Source organism: Tenrec ecaudatus, chromosome 15 (genome assembly GCF_050624435.1).
Source record: "Tenrec ecaudatus isolate mTenEca1 chromosome 15, mTenEca1.hap1, whole genome shotgun sequence".
Taxonomy (NCBI): Eukaryota; Metazoa; Chordata; class Mammalia; order Afrosoricida; family Tenrecidae; genus Tenrec; species Tenrec ecaudatus.
This window is the reverse complement of record NC_134544.1, coordinates 55,308,610-55,321,839: the sequence shown is the minus strand read 5'-3', so window position 1 is coordinate 55,321,839 and position 13,230 is coordinate 55,308,610. Positions and strand designations below refer to the sequence as shown.

The window sequence follows — 13,230 nt, the reverse complement described above, 5'->3', positions numbered from 1 at the left end:
ATATCTGGTTTTCATAAGTGGTCCATGGCGGTATGTCATTTGAATTTGATTTAATTTTGCAGTAATTTTTAGGTTACATGCTTTCTGGTTGTGAATTTAAGAACCCAATGTTGTGTTGTAAGTTTTTTGGTATGAAAGATTTCTGAGGGTATAGAAAGAGAGGGTGGAAGGGGGCAGCTGATAGCATTGATGACTGTATAACCCTACCTGAGGAGAGCGAACTACAGAATTGTATGTGAATGGATATATTGGATGGTGTAAGATAGCACAAAATAAATAAGGGTTTTTGGGTGGGGGAGGGGAATAAAGGGGAGCTGGTATCAAGAAGCTCAAGAAGAAAGAAAATGTTTTGAAACTGATTGTGGTAGCAATTGTACAAAGCTGCTTAATACGATTGAACTGTGTAATGTTATGATAGCTGTAAGAGCTCCCAATAAAATGAGATCTATCTATCTATCTATCTATCTATCTATCTATCTATCTATCTATCTATCTATCTATCTATCTATCTATCTATAAAGATTCCCGTATATACTTGAGTATAAACCGAGTTTTCCAGCTCATTAAAAAAAATCATTTTATTGGGGTCTCCTACAACTCTTATCACAATCCATACATCCTTCCATTGTGTCAAGCACCTTTGTACATTTGTTGCCATCATCATTCTCAAAATATTTGCTTTCTACTTGAGCCCTTGATATCTTCTCATTATTCCCCCCTTACCACCCCTCAAACGAACCCTTGATAATTTATAAATTATTATTATTTTGTGATATCTTACACTGTCTGATGTCTCCCATCACCTCTTAACTTGTCCATCCCCCGGGGAGGGAGTTATATGTAGATTCTTGTAATCGGTTCCCCCTTTCTACCCCACCTTCCCTGCACCCTCCCTGTATCGCTACTCAAGGGATCATCTGTCCTGGATTTCCTGTATTTCCAGTTCCTATCTGTACCAGTGTATATTCTTCGGTCCAGCCGGACTTGTAAGGTAGTTGGGACCATGATAGTGGGTGGGGAAGAAGCATTTAAGAACTAGAAGAAAATTGCATGTTTCATCAGGGCTATACTGCACCCTGACTGCCTCATCTCCTCCCTGCGACCCGTCTGTAAGGGGATGTCCAGTTGCCTATCGATGGACTTTGGGTCTCTATTCTGCACTCCCCTTCATTTACAATGATATGATTTTTTGTTCTTTGTGATGCCTGATACCTAATCCCTTCGACCCGTCATGGTCATAGAGGCTGGAGTGCTTCTTCCATGTGGGCTTTGTTGCTTCTGAGCTAGATGACTGCTTGTTTACCTGCAAGCCTTTAAGACCCCAGACACTATATCTTTTGATAGCCGGGCACCATCAGCTTTCTTCACCACATTTGCTTATGCACACATATTTGTCTTCAGCGATCGTTTTTGGAAGGTGTGCATTATGGAATGCCAATTTAATAGAACAAAGTGTTCTTGCATTAAGTACTTGAGTGGAGGTCCAGTGCCCATCTGCTGCCTTAATACTAAACTTATTAATATATGCATGTAGATCTATTTCCCCACCATCCAATGTAAATTTATTTACATATGTACATGCCTGTATTTAGACCTCTATAAATGCCCTTTGCCTCCTAGTTCTTTCCTCTATTTCCTTTTAATTTTCTCTTATCCTACTATCATGCTCAGCCTTCATTTGGGTTTCAGTAATTTCTCTCAGTTACATTGTCCTCGCTGAATCCCTACCAGGCCTCTCATACCCTCCTTGCCACTAGTTTTGGATCACTTGTTGCTTCCTTGTCTCTGGGTTAGTTAACACCACCTCCTTTCCCTCATCTCCCCCTCTCCCATATCTGCCCCCCTCCCAGGGATCGGTCCCTTTGTTTTCTCCTCCAGACTGTTCATCTAGCCTATCTTATCTAGATAGATCTGCAGAGATAATAATATACACCAAAAAACAAGGCATAGCAAGACCAAGCAACAAAAGAGAACACAATGATGACAACAACAAAGAAAACCAAGGACCAAGGAAAGAATAAATTTATTTTAAAAATTAATAATAATAATAAAAAACCCTGTAACTAGATTAAGGTCTGATATTTGACCTCTAGGTGTGTCCTCCAGTGAAGTCCGATGGGGTGCCATGCCCTGGCCCCATAGTCTATCCTTTATACTCCCTTGGGAGCTCCCTGCTCTGCACCCCCTGTTGCTCTGCCGCACGCCCATAGTGTTTTGCCTTGGTTTGGTGGGGTCAGACGGGGCCAATCCCGACACCGAGTCTCCATTGTTGTCCCCCGAAGGGCCATGGTTCAGTGAGGGGTGTCATGTCTCATAGTGGGATCAGCTATATGGTCCTCTCTGTGCATTGACTGTTTGGAGCAGGGATATTATCCTCCAGGCCTGGTGGGTCAGCATATGCTCCACTCTTCTCTTCCTCCCCATTCATTTGCTCCCATGTGCTCTGATCAGACATGTCCCTCTCCCCTAGCTGCAGCTTCAGTGCTGTCCTCTAAAGTAAATTTTCTTATGGGGTGAGGGGCAGTTGTCCACGTAGCTGCTATGGGGGCCGAGCCCTCAGGCCCCTCCACTGGCTCCCCACTCCATGACGGCATGCTGCATTTGTATCCCAGAACACCGGATTTATGTCTGGTCCCCCTGTTGAGACTCAAACAATACTCTCCCCTTGGGTGGATCAGTGCCCTACTCCCCTGCCATACATCTTTTTTTCCCCCTCTCCCCTCTTCCTTTTTGGTTGGCTACCATATGTACCCCTGGATTTGGTCTGGCCCCTGCCATGCTACCTGGACCTCACCCCTGGAGTGTTTGTGTACAGTAGCTTTTCCCCTGTGCCCTTTTGCATCTTCCTTTTTTTATCAGCGGACTCACGTTGTGCTGGTCCTTTTGTACTTGGCTTACTTCACTTAGCGTAATTTCCTCCAGTTCTTCCCAAGTGGTGATGTGCTTCCTGCGTTCACCACTGCGATTTAGCGATGCACAGTACTCCATTGCATGTATGTACTACAGTTTTTGATCTATTCATCTGTTGATGGAAATGTGGGCTGTTTCCATCTGGTTACAATTGTGAACTGTGCTGTGATGAACATTGGAATACAGATATCTGGCTCTGGTTTGTTTCTTGCTTCTTCTGGGAATATGCCTAGTAGCGGATTGCTGGGTCATATGGTAGCTCAATTTCCATCTGTTTTAGAAGTCAATTTCCATAGTGGTTCAGGATATTTTTTATGCTGTTTTTGTGGTAAAATTTAGTGCCCCAGCTGATATTTAGGTCGGCTTATTCTTGAGTATATACGGTAAGTCAATTTTAGTATTTTGTAAATGGAAGACACTTAGTTAATTAAATTTTTATTTTTTGAATTAATTTAAAAAATGCATGTTTTAATGTGACAAGGGAGAAGCAAGTAGTGAAATCTCTTGAGTTTGGATGTCCCATTTTAATTTAATGAACTTAATACAAAATGAATCACGATACAAAAAGCATCAGAAAACTAAACTTCAGTTATTAGGGCAAGAGTCTGAAAGTCCAAATTCCTTTTGCCTAGTATTAAAAAAGTATATTGTTGGATTCATAATTTAATCACTAAGCTAGGCAAAATGGGTCTATTCATAATCATGTGTCTAGAAACTTTTTTTCCCCATTGACCAAGTGTTACTGTCGTCGAGCAGAGTCAACACTGTGACACTGGTTTTCAAGATAGGATTTTCTTTTCTGCATCATTAATTGAGTTCAACTACAAAACAGATGTACCAGTAGAGAGTAAAAACATGCTGAGGTTGGAGGTGGCATGAAGCTTCATATTTGTAAGTAATTATTTTTTGGTTTGAAAAGTATGTTTGTTACTAGAGCAGTGAGGAACACATGGGCTTTCACCGCACCGCACTGCACTGCACCACACAACTGCCAGTTCATCTTGTTGTGGGCTTTCTTCTGGCATTATCTCTGACAGTGTTTCGAAGCTATCCCTGTGGTTTTCCATGGTTAATTTAATTCCTTTGAAGTAGGCAGCCGATTCCTTCTTCATAGTCTGCTCTTGGTCTGGAAGCTAGACTGAAGTAATTTTACTTTGGGTGACCCTTCTGGTATGTGAAGAACCAGTGACATAGTTTCTAGCATCCCAGCAGCACACAAGCCACCACAGTACGACAAACTGACAAACAAGTGGTGGTTAGCTTTAATATTTGGTGAAGAGAAAAAAGATAGAAAACTACTTTGATATCAGTAGTTAATTTAAATGACCTGTTTGTTAGTTTTAACATCAATTGTTAGTGTTTTATCTTTGAAAAGTACCTCTTGGTTGTACAAGGTCCTATAGGGTCAGTTTGGGCCAGAATGTGAATCTAGGTAGTAAGTTTTTTGTTTTTAATTGTCTAAATCAGGGGTCCTCAAACTTTTTAAACAGGGGGCCAGTTCACTGTCCCTCAGACCCATTGGAGGGCCAGACTGTAGTTAAAAAAAAACTATGAACAAATTCCTATGCACACTGCACATACCTTATTTTGAAGTAAAAAAACAAACGGGACAAAAATACCCGGCAGGCCAGATAAATGTCCTCAGCGGCATGCGGCCATAGTTTGGGGACCCCTGGTGTAGATAATGGACCTTGATTGGCACAATAGTAACAAATTAAATCATTTCTAGTGTTGACTGCTATCCAAAAAAGGCTGGCCGTTTGAACCCACCAGCTGCTCCATGGGAGAAAGGTGTGACATTGCTTCTTCCATAAAGGTTATATAGCTCTGGAAAACCCTATGGGGGCAGTTCTCTTCCCTGCGGGGTAGCAATGAGTAGGAATTGACTCAATGGTAACAGGATTTTTGTTTTGTTTCATGGTGTCCGTTTTTCAAACCTCTTGAAAAAAGCAGACAGCCCACCAGGAACTTGGGCCATCAGTTGGTAATCTCTTCTTTAGAGGAAGTCTTAGAGCATAGCTACTTCTGGGTGTCAAAATTTGAGATGTAGTGTATTAGACGACATCAGCCTAACAACCCACCGCTGTTGAGTTGATTCCAAGTCCTAGTTACCTTATGGGACAGTAGACGTGTTCGTTCCTGAGGGTCTCCAAGGATATCATCCGTATAGATGTAGATTGCCACATCTTCCTCCCAGAGAGCAGTGGGCTGTTAGCTACAGAGGGCTCAGCCACCTTGCCATCAGTATCTCTCTTCCTTAGAATAAAACTGTAAGTATCCTTTAATACCCGTCTCCATTTGCCTCTGGTAAGGTAGTGAAAGTTCTTTTTGATATGAGCTATACATGTTCTTATTTATGATGCAATTCAGCCCCCCCATTTTATAAGGAGTTTCTTAACTACATGAAAATCCTATCTTAAAAATGTAGCAATTGAGCTTTTCCTACCCACTCATCTTTTTAGAAACATGCCTGTTATAGAAGGTGAGGGGAACCTTTGGATTTCTCTGATACAGTTTTGAAATTCTGGAAGTACAGACTTAGGTTGATTCTTGGTTATGTTTTTATACTTTGGGGTGTTTATAGAAATATATATATGCCTGACACTAAAGATAACGAATTTCGATGTGCTGATTTACTCCCTTCCTTTAGTCCTGAGAACATGTTGTTTTTAATATTGGCAGTGTATTTTATGTCATTAAAAAGTCTGTCATACTTCCTTGAATGGAAAAAATATTTATTTGTTTATTTTCCTAATATTGCCTTACCATCTTAGTTAAATATGAATATTGAAGGTTTGAATCATTCGTTACTTTTTAAAAATCATTTATGGGGGGCTCGTACAACTTTTATCACTATCTGTACATAAATCCATTGTATGTCAAGCACATTTGTACACTTGTTGCCCTCATCATTCTCAAAATGTTTGCTTTCTGTTTGAGCGCTTGGTATCAGTACCTCATTTTCCCCCTCTCTTCCTGTTCCCCACTTGTTACATTTTTGTATAATATAATATATTGCTTCAGGTTCATCAGTTATTTCTGTAGTCATCACTGTTTTCATCAGTTTCTAGATATTTGGTAAGCTCCATTCAATGTTTCATTTTCTTACATTAGTTCATTCTTGGGATAGATCTTCAATCTTTTAGGACTTTTAATTATTTCTAAATATTCACTAATTCAGATTTAAATGCTAATATTTAGGATAAAGATGGCGATAGAGCAGTTCACCATGCAGCTTTTGGAGATGAAGGTGCTGTTATAGAAGTACTGCACCGAGGCAGTGCTGATTTGAACGCTCGCAACAAGCGCAGACAGACGCCACTGCACATTGCTGTCAATAAAGGCCACCTTCAAGTTGTGAAGACTTTATTGGACTTTGGCTGTCATCCCAGTCTCCAGGTAAAACTTTGAAAGGAAGACGTTTTTCTGATAGAGTTAGGATCATATTAAGGAGAGACACTAAGTTCTCATGCTAAGCTTTCTTTTGTTAACAATTCTTTTCTTGTACAGTCAGTGATGGTATAAGATACCAGAGATACAGAATGTAATAAAACTAGCAGATGATGCTTCTTTTAAAAGCCTCTTATTGGGAAGTGTCAGGTCAGGTTTATACAGAGGGAAGGGGATGCTTCTTTACAGCAATATCAGCTTATATGGGCGGATGAACCATTTTTAAAAGTCATGGCAGTGAACTTTAGGGACTTGAAAAGGAAAAATGGACTACATTCCATAATGGTTACTTTCAAAACTATCTAAATTCTTTTTATTTTGCCCAGGGTGGCACAAAGTGTTTGTGGTCTACAAATCTACAAGTTGTTTCTTTGAACCCACCTTGTAGCTCCATGGAAGAAAGCCTTGGCAATCCATAAAGATCACAGCCCAAACCAGAAGCCAAAACCCTAGCGGACTGTTCTACTCCACACACAGGGGCCACACTGAGTTAGAATCTGTTTGATGGGTCTAGTCATTAGCCTAGTCTTTGGAGACTTTCTGTGCTGTAAAATACAAGGGGGCTTCAAAAAGTCCATGATTTTTTTATTGCCATTTTCCAGAAAGTTTTGAGGCTCTCTGGTAGCTGGGTCTTAGAGGTATTTAATAATAATATTGTTAGATGCCACTGAGTTAATCAACAGCTTATAACCCCATGTGACAGGAACTGCTTCACAGGGGTTTCTTGGTTGTAACCTTTACCACAAGTATGTTCTCAGACCTTTTTCCTCAAATCTGATGGGTAGATTTGAACTGCCCTTGAGCACTTAACTGTTTGCACCACCAGGTCTCTTGTTATTTTACCTAAGAAATGATTCTTCACATCAAAGTTTTAGCAATCAGATAAACTACACATAGCAGAGAAATGTAAGTTATTTCCATTATCTACTTAGTTTGGTTACTAAACAAAACATGTCTTTTGTGTACCTATCCTTAAAATTCGGTATGTGTAGTTAATAATTACATCACAAAATCAAGGAAGCACACATAATTTGTCAGCCTCTGAAACCTCCCCCCTTATTCTACTTTGTTCATTTTTAACAGAATAAACTTGAAATAGCATATTATTTTGAAATAAAAACAGCCCCTGAAGTACAGTTTGAATTGTGAACAATAGTTTGCTTAAACTGGAAACTCAATAACTTAAAAAAAACAAAGTTTGCATCTTAAGCGACTTGTAGCTTAAGTAATGCACAACAGAATTATTTGTTGATAGTGGGCTGTGTGGAGTTTATAGATCTCTAAAGAAGTAATGAAGAAGGAAGAGCAAAGTAGTGCCAGCTAAGGGCTTGAGAAGAACTGAAAGATTGTTCTTGTTCACACAGGTGGCTATTAGAGACAAGTATTTCTGAGGTACAGCGACTTTGGTACTGACAGGGTCTAAGGGGTGGCAGTAGAACTGAGTGGCCCAGAATTAGAGGATAGTAGGAACGGCGGTGATTTTAATCTGTTGTCAGCCCAACTCAGTGCCATTGAGTCCATTTGGGCTCATAGTGATCCTATATAGATTTTTCAGAGGTTGTGAATCTTTATGGGAGCAAATAGCCTTATCTTTCTCCCATTTAGTGGCGGTGGGTTTGAACCGCTGACCTTGGATTAGTTATTGCCTACGGGCATGGCATCGGAGGTTGGGGGAAATGGGGAGCTAACAATGACTATGAGAAGAAATTGTGAAAATGATTGTGGTGTGATGATTGTGCAACTCCTAATATGATGGGACGATTAAATTGTATGATTTGGGAAAAAAGAAAGAACAAATCAGGGATATGTAGATAAGAGCCTACCTCAAGTAGAAGATTGTTTAGTGTCATATAATATAGGAGGATAGAAGGCAGACAGTTGGGTTGACCTTGAGTTAGGGTTATTTTATATGAGTAGATGAATATAATCACATCTCTGAGACTGACAGATTTTTTTTTCTGTGAAGGGCCAGAAAATAGTTCCGTTCTCTATCACATGTACTTCTGTAGAATGAAATTACAAATGCACGGTTGTAGCTGTGGTTCAGTAAATTTTATTTGTGAAAACAGGTGGTGGGCTATATTTCGTCTGTGGGCTATATATAGAGTTCACCAAACCTGGTGTTTGCAACAGAGTAAATTATCTATCCTTGTGAGAAGCCTTGTAAATGAATGAGATCACAGATTACTCATGTGGCTGCTAATGAAGAATCATTTATGGCTTAGTAGATTCATAAAAGCAGACAGCTTGAAATGTTAAGCTGAAACTCCTGAATTTTCTTTCACATTTGTTTTCATTTTGATCTATCCAGCGTCTTTCTTGCCCTTGGAAAGCACCCAGATTAGTGGCTCTCAGCCATGACTGCTCAGTATAGTCACCTGGGCAGCTCTGACAAGGACAGATGCCTGGTCCTCACCCCCAGAGAGTCTGCTCCAAGTGGTCTGAGTGTGACCTGAGCATCAAGGGTTTCTAAGAGCTCCCCAGTTTATTCTATTGTGTAACTACTGACTGAATTTGTTGTTTGGGAGCCAAGACTAGTGTAAGTTTGACTGGACTCTCGGCGTCCCACAAATAATAATATGAATACAGTATATCAGACCATTTTAGACTCATTAATTTTTTAGGCAGCTTTTTCACCTCATCAATTTATTACTAGCTGGATTATATTTAAATTATTTTTCTTTTCTTTGGAAAATTACAGCATATTTTTTGTGCTTTCCACCCAGATTATGATTTTATAGAATAGGTTACCAAACTTATTTATTCAGAAAAAATACTCAGCGCCCGCTGCAATTAAAAACTTTTTACTGTAGTTGGCGCATAATTCAGGATTAAGTGTAGGAAGCAGCCTATGCAGCTCCCTTGCATCATTCTAACACCCCACTCCAGGGAAAGGTACTGCATATACTTGAGTATAAGCCAACCTGAATATCAGTCGACGCACCTAATTTTATCACAAAATGTGCTGAGAAACTTGGCTTATACACGAGTGTGTACTACGGTATTACCCACTTTGGGAAACATTGTTTTCTTGCCTCCATTTTCTTTTATTTACCACAGACACGTTCCAGTATTGAGGACTGTTTGTTCAGCCCTCTGTTCCTTTTTCTTTGTTTTTTAGTTCAGAGTATTAATGTATGTAGTGATGAAAGAAGAACTAATGAAAGCTTTTTTATACTTGGGGACAAACAGGATTCTGAAGGCGACACCCCTCTTCATGATGCAATAAGTAAGAAACGTGATGATATTCTGGCAGTTCTTCTAGAAGCCGGGGCAGACGTCACCATCACAAACAATAATGGCTTTAATGCTCTACACCATGCTGCCCTCAGAGGAAATCCCAGGTAAAATCCCAGACCTCATGTTTTCCTATACTATGTGCAATGTAAAAATATTTCTCTACCTCTGACACTGCTGAAGAAATAATTTTGGCTTACTTAAATATTATAAATCACCGTAAGTATGTCTTTATTCAGTTGGGTACTTTCCACATGATGGGGGTTTGGGTTATTAAATGAGTACAGGTATGAAGTAATTTTAAAATGCTAAGTGTAGATATAAAATATCAGGAAGACTGGCTAAAGATTAAAGTACATACCATTTTGAGGTACATCTAGATAGATATATTTAACTTTTCTACTTGGTGTCTTTATTTGTGAGGCTGTGTAACTTATTAAATAGAAATGTATTTCATTTATGTTGTTGAGAATTTACAGAGCAGAACATACACCAGTTAAAACGTGTCTACATGTTCAGTCATTCAGCTTTACTTACACTTTTCAACCTGTGCAGTCATTTTTACTTTCCTTCTCTGACTTGGTCCTGTGTCTTTAACACAGTTTGACTGTCCCCTAAGCTTCTCGTGTAGCCTTTGAAGCTGTGCTGGTTATTTTGATCCCATACAGATAGTGCTGGAAAATGCACAGTGCTCAAGGAAGACATGCTTTACCAGTTAAGATAAATTATTGTTTGTCTTAAAGAAAACTTCAGGGGATCTTTTAAGTTTACAGATGATCTCTGTAATTATTTCAGGTAGAGGTTTCTCAGGAAGGGTGGTGTTTAAGCCCATATTTTCATGGTAATTAAATTGTAAAATCTGGGTAAACATTGTTTTTAGTGTGCCATTGAGTTCATTTTGACTCATAGCAACTCTGTGTTCACAGCATACTTGTCCCACAGGGTTTTGAAGGCTGTGACTTGTCTTCTGGGGTGTGTCTGGGTGGCTTTGAAACACCAGTCTTTATTCTGATATCCAAGTGCCTAACTGTTTGCACCACCAAGGTAACTCCCTATTAATAATTCAGTTAGCTATGAATTTTTAGCATAGCTGTTACCCAATTTTTTAAACAAAATAGACTTTTTGGAGAGTCATAAAGGGTCTGATAAAGTGCCATGAAAGGTGAATGCTTGTTGCTTTATTTAACCCTGAGATGTCCATGAAAACATTTTTTGAAACAACTTTCCCTTTAGAATTCGTTTTAAGGAAATTGTGAATCAAGTATCCTCTGGTTATACTTGAGCCAGTTTGACCTGGGAAAATGTTCACTTGGACTTCATTTCAACAGTTTAATCTGCACAGAGCTCATAATCTGATTCCTTGTGGTATTTTTGTATCACATACTTCTTTCTAGTTGTTTACTCTTTGTTAGTTTGGGGGTAATCATCATTCGAGGGGGACACAGTAAACAGAAGAATTACTATTTTCTTTTTGCTCCCATTTAGTGGATATGCAATGTAAGATGGAGCTATGACCACACTTTAGATCATGTATGCATTTGTACTTTTTAATTTGCAAATATTTGAGCACTTGGTAGTTTGGCATTGTGAAGGAGAGTACCACATGCTGGACTTGTACTAAGTGCTTTGTCTCATTTAATCCTGACGACATTTTTGGGTGTTAGTAGTCTCATTTTAATGATCAAGAATATGAAGCAAATAAAGAGAATAATTTACTTCACCAACATCACCTAGGTGATTCGTGATGTAACTGGGACTTAAACAAAGCTTGACTTTGAAACCTGAACCCTTCACCATATATTCCTTTTTTCTGTATTTGAGTCCATGTGTGAGACATCACTGAAACACACACAGACAAACAGACTTGAATGATTTGTCTCGGAATATACCAATACTTGGTCTCCTTTAAGTTACTTTTGCTCTCACTCTCAACTTCTAGTTCAATTTTTTTTCTATTTTATCTTTCCATCCTTTCTATTCTCATTGTTTAAGTTCTAATAGATGACTCAGCATTTTTACCTAGATTATGATAATATTTTTCTAATTGTTCTGTCTGCTTTCAGTCTTTCATACATTTACCAAAATAACTATAAAAGCATAGATCTGGTGGCTCCACTTTTTAAAAAATGTTAAATCTTTCTCTGCTTTCTAGTACACACAGAATAAAATCTATATTCTTTTTTTTTTAATCTATATTCTTTAGTTAGCATTTGAACCTATTTCTGATGTGTCTCAAGTCTGTTTTTCGAACAGTTTTAATTTGAGAGCTAGGACAGTATTACACAAGATAAGAGATTCTATGATTAATTAATTAGAACATGGATTCTGTAAAGAAACTGGCAGGAGTTGAAGCAGAGCAATGACTTCAGACTAGAATAATAAAAAAGGAATAGGTTACAGAATTATAAAATTTAAGGTATAATGTGAACATTGAAGCTAGAAAATGTTTAGCTTCTAAATATGTTGAATGACATCATTTTAAATGGGAATTTGTATAGTAAGTTCTGTACTAGTAGGCTTGTTTCCTCAATTCTTGCATAAATCTACAAGTGACTTCTTCAACAAGATCACTGGTGACAGGTGAGAAAACGATAGGACAAATGTACATTCTATAACAAAGTAAAGCTTTAATTTAAGCTACAGCTACCTCTTCATTCTTAACACATTTGATAAAATTGTGAATGTGAATTGCCTATTAGAGTATCAGTTTAATTGGACACGGAAGATTATCTGTTACTGCTTCTGTGTGTTACCTGCTCGTGTGGTACTATGAAGGAGACAAATAATAATGTAATTCCAATTTGGGTTATATAAATTTTTGTTTTCGCGTAATTTTATCTTAAAAGCTACCTTGTGTTTTCTGTACTAACCAGTCGGTGATCCAGTGATATCAAACAAGAAAAGAACAACATTTTAAAAAATTCAAAAAAAATTTTTTTTGATTATAAGTTAGTTTGGAGAGATAAATTTTGGTACCTAGTGAATTACTGTTTGGGATCAAATATAAATATAATTAAAACATATTACTATTTCTACCTTTGTTATAGATATTTTATAATTTATGTAACAAGGAATCTAATACTTCGAATTGTAATTCTTTAATTTGTTCTTTATGACTTGTTTTCTCGTGTAAATATACTTTCATTTATTTGAATTCATTTAATGTAGTTGATGTGCTACATGCATAGCTCATTTTATTTGCAATGACTTGCATTTTAGTAAGTATAATTCTTAGCTATGTTTTAGTTTTTCTTTTATTAGAATGTGTACATTTATTTCTACAAGACATTTTTTTATCCTTGTGGGTATATAGTCCCAGCAGAATTTCCTTATACATATTTCTAGTTATTCTGATTACAGTACTAAAAGTTTCCAAAATTTACATGTATATTTGTGTACCATACTATTCCCTACAATTGCTTTTACTTAGCAGTAATACTTTTTTCAATCATAAGTCACTAACATAGTAGGTAGGATCAGTAATTATTAAATGTAGTTTTTGTTTTTACAAAGTAACTTTTCTTCAAAAGTATGTCTAGCTGTCATCACACTTTGTCATAATATGTCTTATAATTCTGTTTTTTAAGACATCTTAACCAAGTATAATATTGTTTGTGTATTCTAATACTTGCT

General features: G+C 37.8%; 1 protein-coding gene across 1 annotated transcript in view; it reads left to right on the top strand.

The window, feature by feature from the left end:
• Positions 1 to 13,230, top strand: part of MIB1 (MIB E3 ubiquitin protein ligase 1) — a 174,137-nt gene that overhangs the window by 118,312 nt on the left and 42,595 nt on the right. Inside the window, exons 11-12 of the mRNA XM_075533030.1 lie at positions 6,112 to 6,309; positions 9,553 to 9,704. Of these exons, the coding sequence (XP_075389145.1) occupies positions 6,112 to 6,309; positions 9,553 to 9,704 (350 nt within the window). The remainder of the gene's footprint in view (positions 1 to 6,111; positions 6,310 to 9,552; positions 9,705 to 13,230) is intronic.